This window comes from Myripristis murdjan, chromosome 8 (assembly GCF_902150065.1).
Source record: "Myripristis murdjan chromosome 8, fMyrMur1.1, whole genome shotgun sequence".
Classification (NCBI taxonomy): domain Eukaryota; kingdom Metazoa; phylum Chordata; class Actinopteri; order Holocentriformes; family Holocentridae; genus Myripristis; species Myripristis murdjan.
The window spans coordinates 13,175,066-13,187,184 of NC_043987.1; the positions used below are offsets into that span (position 1 = coordinate 13,175,066).

General features: G+C 43.5%; 1 protein-coding gene across 1 annotated transcript in view; it reads right to left on the reverse strand.

The window, feature by feature from the left end:
* grin2ba (glutamate receptor, ionotropic, N-methyl D-aspartate 2B, genome duplicate a) overlaps positions 1-12,119 on the reverse strand; it is an 87,032-nt gene that overhangs the window by 23,798 nt on the left and 51,115 nt on the right. The window contains 1 exon segment of the mRNA XM_030058204.1: positions 1,995-2,109. Within this exon segment, the coding sequence (XP_029914064.1) occupies positions 1,995-2,109 (115 nt within the window).

A 12,119-nucleotide genomic window follows, 5' to 3' on the forward strand; every position in this document is an offset into this window, starting at 1 on the left:
AGAGAGAGAGAGAGAGAGGTGGAAGGATGGTGGTGGTGGTGGTAGGAGCTGGTACTCATTAGGATCCAAGAAAAGTGGTCCAGCTGGAAGTCAAGCTAAGAATTAAACATGAGTGAAGGAGGGGGAGAGGGAGGAAGAGGAGGAGGAGGAGGTGAGAGCAGGAGTAGGAGGAGGAGAGGTGGAGGCTGCAGGGGAGAGAGAGAGTGAGAGAGAGAGAGAGAGAGAGTGAGAGAAGAGACAGAGGAGGGAGCGATTCACCTTGTTCTCCAATCAGAGGACGGAATATAGATTAGAGGAGCCGGAAGAAAGGGAGGAATGGTTAGAATAAAGAATGGAGGGAGTCAACAAAGTTAGACTGTGGCTGCGGGACACACACGAACACACACACACATACACACACACACACACACACACAGTAGAGGGCAAGCGTCGGGGAACACAGACGGGCATCCTTGGTGACTTACAGGCCTGGCTGTGTGCCAGGTTCTCACCAAGGTGTGGGTTTGAATACAACTCATCGTCGTCATATGTCTTTAGTGTATTTTGAATAAATTCTGTATATTTTGTATGATTCTTCTGTGGCACAGTCAATTAATTAGGCAGTTTTTGGAAATATGCATTAATGTATTTTTTCTTTATTTATTTCTGGAATTTTGTCCTGCCCTGTCCTCATTTTAACTCCTAACATTTCCCTCAAGTAGCTTCAATGTTATATATAAAAATATTTGTACATATATAAAATAATAATAATAAAAAAAAAACTGTTTTCAATATTGTATGAAAATGTCACCTACATATTGTGTATCATGGCTGCAACTTTTCATTGAGGTTACATCACCCTGAGCAGAGTGGAGTGGAGTAGAGTACTACTTTATTTAGGAAAGGTGTTATACTGTGCATCATTTTATACACGATTCGCTGTAATGCTGCACGACATATTTGGTGTCTTTGGAAACCTCGGCATCTCCACTGGAATTTAAAATAAGGTTCTCTGGGGTTGAACAAAGCTCGGCTGCGCAGCATGCATTTGTAATGATGAACCCACCGACGGGACAGGGTTGAAAATTAAGGCCACGCTACAACAACAGACCGGAGTTTTAACTTTACCCTCTTTGAAAGGTTTATAGAATAAAATTATATGCACCTTATATATAAAATCACATCTCAATTTTCAGCTGATGAATATACCCTGCTAGTGTGTATAGAAGGCCAAAGCCGGTGTGAGGGATGATTTTGCATTGGAGGCCTTATGAGTGTTCACGTAACATGTTATGCCACAGTTTCATTATCGATTCCATCATTCTTTTATTGTTTTTTGTATAATTAGCTGCCAGGAACATGATTCTGTAAAGAAAAATAGCTATGTCTACATAATCACTGCTATGTAGCAAGGCGGAATGATACATAATAGGAATGCAGAGTGCCAGTACTGGAAGATATTGGCACTCGTCAGATGCCAAATGCGAGATTGGAACTGATTGTGATTACTTAAAGTCACATCAGTGTTGCTGACAGAGAGAAAAGTACTAATATCTAATTAAACACGATTGTCTAAAAAAATAAGTTTGAAAATGAAAATACAGGTCAGACAGGCATCAGGCAGAGAAACGCTCCAGCAGCCTCTTTTTATGCCCGGTGGCCTTACAAAGTTATCAATTTTCCCCGTTTTGCTCGCTGCGTTGCCGTTGATACCCGAGGCAACCAAATATGAAGAGCTGACATCACAACAGGGTAACAAAATTACAAAATGTAACTTTAGATCTGGGTCAGTGATGATCTAAAACTGTGCAGTTTGGATGGGAATCAATGAGCAGAGCAGAACTGTGTATGCCGCTACTTTGTTTTGTTTCCTCTGTTTTTGTTTTTTTTTTCTTTGTCCCTTGATAAATACTGACACGAATATGGAGGCATGCGGAAACACACACACACACACACACACACACACACACACACACACACTTGTGAACTGTCTCTTTCTCTCCTCTATCTCTCACCCTGTCCCACTGTCTCTCCTTGTTGAGCAGAATGATGACCAGCTTGGGGTGCATCTGGTATCCGTCCTCGCTGAACGACAGATTACGCCCCTCAAATGTCACATTCATCAGGTACCTGGAGAGGAAAAGAGAGAGAGAGAGAGAGAGAGAGAGAGAGAGAGAGAGAGAGAGAGAGAGAGAGAGAGTCAGTGAGGTGTATACAATGTTTTATTTATCTAAAACATAAATATTCTTGCTACTTGCGGCCCATTACAACAGAGCAGAGCTCACATTTTTAATTTGTTATCTTTTTCTTTCCAGATCCTATCCTTTGCATCCGTAGTGACTCAGTTCCCCCATCATTAAAGTTTCATTCTGTCTTACCTTATTTTGTTTTTAATCTTTTATCAATTCGGACAAAAGCCATTGACATTAAAACAGACCGGTGACATCTTCCAAGAGAGACCAGATATCAGCCGCAGTCTGAACAGCTTCACCGTAGATTAAACAGATTAATTTAGATTAGACATAAGCTGCAGAGAGACTTTTGCATAAGACAGCCACATCATCAGGTGGCGACTGCAGACGGGACAAAGGAGACTGAAACTCTCGGTGTTTAAGCGGACGGTGCATGACCCATCTCATGTGTGGGATGTGACAGGTTCAGTCCTGGTAACAGCTGAGGTGTTAATATGAGCAAAACTCTTCCTTCTCTTGTGACCAGCTCTGAATCGCTTCATGTACTTTGCGTCTCAGAGCCACATCCTGTGCAGATTGCTTGATTACACGGTGATCGAGTGCGCTCCGTTTTCTAACTTCCTGATCATGTCCAATCTGTTCACCAAACGGAAAATGGAAGAGAAATCAATCAATTACCTGCCATTATGTTGAGTGCACTCAGCATAATGTATGCCATTGAGTTGTCATGATAGCCGTCATGATAGTGACTAACACTGTCCACAGGAAAAATTGACTAACCTTTTAAGCAAGCACATTATATATTTCCAAAATCAATTATTATTAATTAGTTATAGCTGCTAACAGGCAGGATTATTTTTGTAACTATTTCAGGTGACATGTAATTACTGCACAGTGACTTTGAGCTGCACACACTGTAGTCTCCCTTTGCCAACCACACTCACTCACTATGGAAACATGAAAAGCAATCCCTGACAGGCAAAAACAGAGAGCTAATTTGACATCATATTTTCCTCAGATCTTCACTAAACTCCAATACCGATTGCCTGACTTAAGGCCTTTGCACACCAAGTCCGTATTTTTTGTCTGAAATTGTTGCACGTTTAAAAATAATCAGGACCGGTTGCGCACTGGTTAAGAGTGCGTACCGTGCGCCGGGGCTTCGTCCTGATCGCAGCGACTGGGGTTCGAATCCTTTGCTGCATGTCATCCCCCCTCTCTCCCCTACCCTTCCTGTCTATCTCTACTGTGACTGTCAAAATGAAAAGCAGAAAATGCCAAAAATAAAAATCTTTAAAAAAATCTATATAAATAAAAAAAATAATTAGGACCTCGCGCGTTAATCACCTTTTCACACCGACTCCGACACTTTTGTGCATCATCAAAGTTTTGATTTTCTGCGTTTTTTTCGCAACAAGCTTAACAAATTGATGGAACAATTATTAGACTGTCAAGAAGGTGTAAACGCTGCTCAGCCACAACACACGACTGGATCTGCTGGGATCTCGTGCACAGCATGGAAACACTGAGACTATCAGCTCTGCAGAAAAGTGTGATAAACAGACCGATCCCAGGACAGCTGACCAGGATGTGGTGTGTATGTTGCAGCGGTTTGAGGCTGTGCCCTGATGATCAGCACATCCAGCTGATCCAGATCAACACAGACACTGAAATGAGCCCATTCAGTTTCTGTGGTCATCACTTAGTGTGTAGTGCACTTTTACCATGGCACATACATGAAAATGCACAATATTACTTGACACAGTGTACGTTCACATGAAGCACCAGAGCAAACAATTTACCGGGGACACATGGATGATTTACCCTCTCATTACTTAAAGGGCAAGTTGGGACAGTTTCCCACATGCTCGGTGTATTCTGTTATCAAATTTTAGAGCATGCAGCGCTCCGGATGAAGTGATCAGGACGGAAAGAGAGAGTGACAAGACAACAGAATCTGCTGTCACATCATCACACTGCGGCCGTGTGTACAGTCAGGTGTCACATGTAACACAAAGAACTGCACAGCACACCCATACCAGCCTGTCAAACCACTGTGTGTGTGTGTGTGTGTGTGTGTGTGTGTGTGTGAGAGTGTGCGTGTGTGTGTGAGTGTGCGTGTATCTGTGTCTGTGTCTGTGGCAAAGAGTGAGAAACAGAGAGAGAGTTAGCAGTAGTGTTTCTGTCAGGTAAAATCATTTCACCGCCCCTCAACTAAACACACATTCACACACACACACACACACACACACACACACACAAACACACACTAGACACTGCACTCTCCTCCACCACTGATGATAGTGAATGTGAGTGGGAGTGTGTAAGTGTGCGTATGTGAGAACAGGAATGTTTATGTCAGGTAAACTCAAATCACTTCACTGTCATCCCACATGCACTCACACTTGGACACACACACACACACACACACACACACACACACACACACACACACACAAATCTCATGACTTTTTCACTTTCTCAATAGCCCCTTCACTTGTGCTCTCTCTCTCTCTCTCCTGTCTTTCTCTCTGGGTGACTGTTTCCATGGAAACACTCTGCCTCAAAACCATGCACACAATACATACGTAGATGAATAAATAAATGAAAAAAAGGAGGCAAGTGTTTCTGTGTGTGTGTGTGTGTGTGTGTGTGTGTGTGTGTGTGTGCGTGTGTGTGCGTGTGTGTGCATGCATGAATTCCAATGTGTGTTTGAGTGACGGTTGGCCTGGTGCCATTGTGGTGTACCGTGCAGATGGGGACTGCACACACATAGGACAAGAGATGGGTCATATGTTGAAAAGGCCCCGCCTGCCCACACACACACACACACACACACACAAACACACACACACAAACACACACAGACACACCAGTAAATAGAGTAATAAAGCAGGGCAGCTACAGTTCACTACCACTGCTCTGCCAGCTGCCCTTTTTCAACACACACACACACACACACACACACACGTGCGCGCACACACACACACACACACACACACACACACACACAGAACATCCACAATCACACCATACAGGAGCCCTGTGGTGACATGCAACTGTGGGTGAGAGAGAGAGAGAGAGAGAGAGAGAGAGAATGAAAGAATGTGATGGGCAGTCATTTTTTTTTATTTCTGTAGTCTACAGTTTGTAACCAAAAGGGTTAGGGTTATTTTGACTTTTACTTTTTTTTTTTTAACATTATACCCCCGATTTTACTAAGGCAGGCACAAACCAGCTGCATGTGCTAAAAAAAGGGGGTGCTGACAGTAGATTTAAAACTAATTTTCATGTTTGTGCCTGAATTAAAACATGCTTTACCTGGGCGATAAATATTGTGTATCAATGGTTTGCAGATCAATGGTACACAGACTTTTTACACATGCAATCCCATTAGCACCACTGCAAACTTTTAGTAAATCATCCAAAAAGTCATCATCACAGCAATTCAGAAAAAGAAATGGTTCAATTCACCCCTGACCATCATCCACAATTTGACATTTTTCAACATATTCTCAGTGGTTTGGCCGAACCCCAGTTATAGTTTGATGAAACATGTGAGCCAGAATGCCGGCCCTGTGTTACATCTGACTGCCCCACCTGAGGCGTCTGACAGGTAAACACCTGGAGCAAACCTCTGGACAAGCACAACGCTCAGATGACCACAGAGTCAACAAACAGCCCCATGCCTTTAGGCAAAGTGCTTAAACCCCAAAAGCTACACCGGCGCCCACTCTGCAGCGGATACTTTGCCACCACCAACAGATAACTAAATAATGGTGTGTGTGTAAAAGATCAGGATGTTAATTTGCGTAAACCAACAAATTCCTTGCCACAAGGCAATATTTATATGTCTAATTATAAAACACAGGCACAGTAGGAGGTACCAAATTTTTGTGCTGACAATATTAATTATTGATGTCTATCTGTCTATCTATCTATCTATCTATGTAAAATGTCTATACAGTATATTTATATTCTGTATTATCCTGAATCATTCAGTTGAATGTGCAAACCAGGATGACTAGTGCAATATTTCAGCGATTACCCTAATGCTATCTTCCTTTTTTTATTTTCTGTATTAAAAATTGATATTTTCCGTGGGCTGTGATAAGGAGAAACATCCGGTATCACGGTGTCTCATGAAGCCCCATGTGTCCGGCTAACAGCCCCGTCCTGTAGAGCCTTGGCACCGATACAAACTGCACAGAATCTGCTGCATAAATCATAAGCCATTTACAAAATGACTTGACGCCGCGCTCTCTTTAATCTTTACCAAGCAGGCTATTGTTACGGGCCATGATGTGGGGCCACTGAGTGTACTGTATGAATGTGTGTGTGTGTGTGTGTGTGTGTGTGTTTGTGCTTGCATCCTGCACACGTTGACAGCAGCAACAGAGCGACTCACAAGCATATGTAATGTGTTGCCATGGCACCCACAACCACTGTGACTTCCAAGCCAATCTGCTGTGTTACTATGGTAACGATAATCTCACAGAGGGAGGGAGGGATAGACAGAGAGAGAGAGAGAGAGAGGTGGGATTCAAAGAAAAAGAGGGAGGGGTGTCAATGCATTACTCTTGTTAGATTACAACTCTCTCTTCCTTTTCACTCGTCATTTATTTTGTTTCTCAGGAGCCCGACCTGTTGCCATGCCGTCCTCCTCAATAAGAGTTTGTTCTTCAGTGACCTGCCCGGCAAAATGAAGGTTAAATACAAATAAGACTAAAATAAAATTATGCTTGTGCTTTTAAGAAGCTACATTGACTTTGTCTCCTCTCTGCGTGACGGCATGTTTTGTGTCACCTCCTCTGACACACATTCAGCCTCCTTCATCGCTGTGCTATAAAGGAAACAGGTCCCAGATGTGCTCGCTCGCACACACTCATAAACACACACATACAGAAACAAACACAGAAGCATTCACATACACACACCACCCATGCACAGGCCCAGTCTTCATCTGGAGCAGTTGGGGGTGGTGTGCCTTGCATAAGGGCATGTCGGTGGTAGTTTTGATGACAGAAGGGAGCACAAAGTGTAGCATAGACACTATAAGGCTCATTTCTAATTCATTATTTCATTTAGATGCAGTAAAAGCTCGTATTTAAAAATGCAACTTAAGAAATAAATGTCTAAATTTTTAAGACCAAAATAAAAAAAAAATTAAATTTTATTTATTATTTTTCCACAAACAATATATATTTCATAGGTCTGAAAATCATCATTATTATCTCTGTGTTTCTGTTGTGACATCACCTGTGGAGCTGGAGGAACATTGGGGCAGCTGTCTGCATGTTTGACCCGTAAAACTCTTTAAAAAAACAAAAGTAATCTGTGTTCTTCATCATTCCTCGGTTTATTGTGGAGTCATCCATCACCATCTACTAACCTCCAATCTTACCAAACAAATACATGACCTGTATGGTAGAGTTTGAGGCCACATCATGAGATTGCACAGCCGTGATCAATGGCATGAAGATGATGATATGCACACATGTGAAGAGCACGATAAGACAGATGCACCCATCCACAAACCCATTATAGCCCCCATTACAATACTGTATCCTGTTGAACCAATCAGTGGCTTTAAGCTGCAACAGAGGGACTCCACTGTAGTGTACGGTTGATTAATTAAATCCCAACAGTGGCAGTGGCTGTGGACAGCGAGCAACACTGACCCGATGACTAATTGAGTCCAAAAGGCGGTGCATGAAAATGAAGGCAAAAAGCAAAGATGGCAGCACATTTTAGCAAAATCAAACACGTTTCATAGGATCTTTCCTTTCTTTACCTTTTTTTTTTTTTTTTTTTTTCAAGGAAAATTCTCATCAGGGACGAGCTACACACACTGAACCAGAACAACATGGAAATGATGCCCCGCACCCACACATTTGCATGCACACACACATACACACATGCACACACACACCAACCCTTGCCATGCTAACTCCATGGCCTGACACAGATACGTTTTAGCGCATGTTCTGGTGTGAATAATGGAGGAGTTGTGTGAAATATTGATCAGTCAGTTTTAATAAATTAACCCTGACATGAATTAATCATGAATTACACTCCTTAGCAATTACTGCACTGCAATGCACTGATTGGATTTGCAGAGGGGGAATCTATATGGAGGATGATAATATGCCCCATATGGCACTATGTGGCCCAAACAGACAAACACAGTGTATGTAGTGTTACTGCATGCATGCACACTTGGGGTCGGGAAGGTGTGAATTTATGTGTGTGTGTGTGTGTGTGTGTGTGTGTGTGTGTTCATGTACATATTTGAGGAGGCTGGGCACACGTGTGTGAGCATAGATGGGAAATGAATGTGCAAACAGCATAATAAATTGTGCTAATGGGAGGGAGAGACATGACAAGACGGGAGAGGATGAAATGAGCAGAGGACAAATAGCAAATGACACTACATTTGCATCTTCAAAACAAAATGCGGCACTATTTAAAGGATAATAGGTAGGGAGAGCATGTGACAGACAAAATGATGTCACTTGTGCAGACTGGATTCCAGCCAAATATGTATACATGTAAGTATTCTGCATATGCATATTTTTTTCGCCAAAATGGAGAGCATTTGGAATGGAGCATTCAAGTCCAACGTGCCTCAGCAAGAATCAAAAATTAGAGTGTGCAAAATAAAACGAGGGAATTACAGGAAATGAGGAAGCACTAAAATGAAGAAAAGGGAGAGAAAATAACAAAGAGAGAAACACCAGTCGAGATAGAGAGCAATAGATTACGGGAGATAAAATAGGACTAAGAAGTAAAAGTAGAGACCAGAATAAACCTGGGAGAGAGATTAAGAGACGCAGACAGATAAAAAGAGTTAAGGCGAGGAAGAGACAGAGAGAGAGAGAGAGAGAGAGAGAGAGAGAGAGAGAGGAAGTGCTAAAGAGAGAAGGAAGAGCGACAGGAGCGAGAACAGGAGCGTCCTGACCTAGTTCCAGCACAGCTCCATCACAAACAGGTACCTTTTTAACGCCTCCCACTAGCCTGGCCCATAAACACACACTCAGCTGGCCTTTATAGACTCGGTCTGAAATAGCTGAAAGCAGACACACACACACACGCGCGCACGCACACACGCACAAACAGCACTCACTCAAACACACAGGTGGGCACACTGACCACAGCACTGGCACACTCTCATCCCTCGTCTCAGCGGGGTCAAAATCCTGCTTAGAGTGTTACACACACACACACACACACACACACACACACACACACACACACTTTCACAGACACACAGTCTATTGAAAGCCCTACTGAGGCCACAGAAGTTCAAAAATGTCCACAGAGCTTAAAAGCACTTGACACCTTTCCAACTCCGAGCTCATTTGGAGCCTGTCCACGCCTGGCAAGGTCAGGGCCGCTGTTGTCAAACTCATGATTCTCACACTGTTGTGTGCTGCTCACTAGTGCTCTGTCTCTCTCTCTCTCTCTCTCTCTCTCTCTCTCTCTCTCTCTCTCTTTCTTCCTTTCTCCCTCTCCTTCTTTCTGCTCTGCTATCTTCATTTGTCAGGCTCATACTGTAGCATTAACTGGAATGTCACAGCGCTGGCTACAATGGACTTAATTTACTTAGCAGAGCGACGTGTCCTTCTCTTGTGTTATTGTATGCGAGTGCTAAGGCCCAGGCAGGGAAATGCTAAGCAGAATGGGATCAGCATAATGTATGGCTTATGTGGTGATGAAGGCCACATAGATGACTGTGACCATACAACGGTTTCCGCATCAGGGAACAGATTGTAAGATATACCAAATACAATTTACATTCGCATTAAAGGGCTCGTCCCGCTGTGATTCCTAAGCCTCTCTGAAAAGTGACCATCTCACAAAGTGGTTTGTGATTATTTCCAGCAGTGACAGTGCCAGCCAAACTGGCATTTAGGACTCAGACGTACAGCCACGGTATATGTTCTTCTATAAGAGGGAGCTAGTTGTTGGCTCCTATGGAGTGAGAAAGTGAAAACTTGCTTTTAAACTAGATTTGTGGTTTGCTATCAATTCAATAATTGTATACTGTAATGTAATTTTAGAGTAAATATTCTTCTCATCGGTCTCAAATGATAGTTTTAATCTTATTTTTTGTGGGTTTTTTTTTTTTGCTTGATTTTTGCTATACCCGCTCCCAGCATAACTTAAACGAATAAAACACAAAAAGCATAAATAAACGAAAGGTATTTTCCAGCCTATCCATCCAGATAGTTTCTGTGCGAGTACAAATTTGAGTCTGAGTAAATACGGTTTGCCATGTTCTTCAGCAGGAAAGAATTTCCTGAAACTCTTTGCCCCCAGGGGGATGTGGATTATGGTATCCGTGTCATTGTTTTTGGAAAGCGCTGTTGATGCGGAGTTTTTCACATGTAAATTTTTGACGGTTTGAGCTTCACAAACAAACACACATCCAGCTCCATTGTGTCGGGCTGAGGGGAGACAGGGAAGGTCACAGCGGACTGGAAGCATCGCCAAATCATACATACCATCTGGATGGAAAATATTTTTTGTATTTTGTGTGAACTGTGGCCATGAAGGAGGAGTGCACGCTATTCAGTCTGTCCATGCAACCCTCATGGCACTCAAAAAGACACGTATTTTGTGAAAATAGAACATAAAGATGCCTGCAAATAATAGTAATATTACATTTTCAAAGCCGCCACATCACACAGGATGTGAGGGTGTGATTCTACACTTGAAAAATAGTAATGTTGTATCTGAAGCCCAGTGCAGCCCAGTCTATTTTCTCATTGAACCTTCCTTCTGAAACTGCTGGCTAACCACTGATGCACCCACTCTCTTGTTCTATTTGTCTGGTGAATGAATGATTTGCTGTACTGGTCCAATTGGAAATCTGCAAATGGTTTTAGAGGTCACTGGAGGGAGGCATTAGATGTAAAGCCTCTCCCGCCCCAGCATGCACTGCGAGAGAGCCCTCTGATTGAGCTGTTTTCTTTATCCATTCATCTTTTCATCCCATCCATCCATCAATTCAAGTTAGCAAAGCAGCCAGGTAGCGAGGCATCTATCCATCCTGCCAGACGTCCATCCAGGCAACCAAGCGGCCCGCAAATCAACCAACCAGCCCTTAATTCAGTTTCTAGTTTATAGACTGGGCCAAATGCTAATCTCTTGATTGAACACTTGAGGACAAAGGTTATCGCCAAACAGATTTAGTTAAGGCAGCGAGGGGCGAAAGGATCTTAGCAGCGCTCACAACTGATCTAATCAACAACACAGCTAAGTTGATTATAAACCTGCAGGTCTGGAGCGCAGACAGGGGCTGTGGGAGGTGCAGAGCGGGAGAGGAAAGAGTGGAGGAGAGGAGAGGAGTGGAGAGGGGAGGAGAGGAGGAAAAACAGAGCAGAACAGAGGAGCGCGCGAGCAGATAAAACAGAGCAGAACGGCGCAGGACAAAAGAGAATAGAGCAGAACAAAGCAGAGCAGAGGAGGGCAGACATATAAAAGCAGAGCAGGATGAGGGCACAAAAGAGGAGGGCGACAGGGCAAGCAAGTGGCAGAGCACAGCACGACAGAGGAGAGCAGAGGAGAGCCGAGCGGAGCGGGGTGGAGAGAGCAGCACAGGACAAAGCCGAGCAGGCGACACCGGGAGCAGAGCGGAGCACAACATACAAGAACAGAGCCGGGTGAAACTGTATGTTGGCGCTCCAGCCACCTCAACGTAAACACCACCGTTATCTCAAAGCCGTAAGCAGCGGCGAAACAAATGCAAAGAGCCTCAGAAAGCAGCGAGCGAGCAGGCAGAGGTTGAAATGACATCTAAAGAGTTTCCTGGGACAGACAACAAAGCTTTAGCCGCCTTAGGCCAGGGTGCCGCTGAGCTCCGAGCGTGATACATTATCCACATCCCACATGAGTGCGACCTGAGAAGTTGAGCATGTGTTTCTTGGCTCTTGTTTAACCATG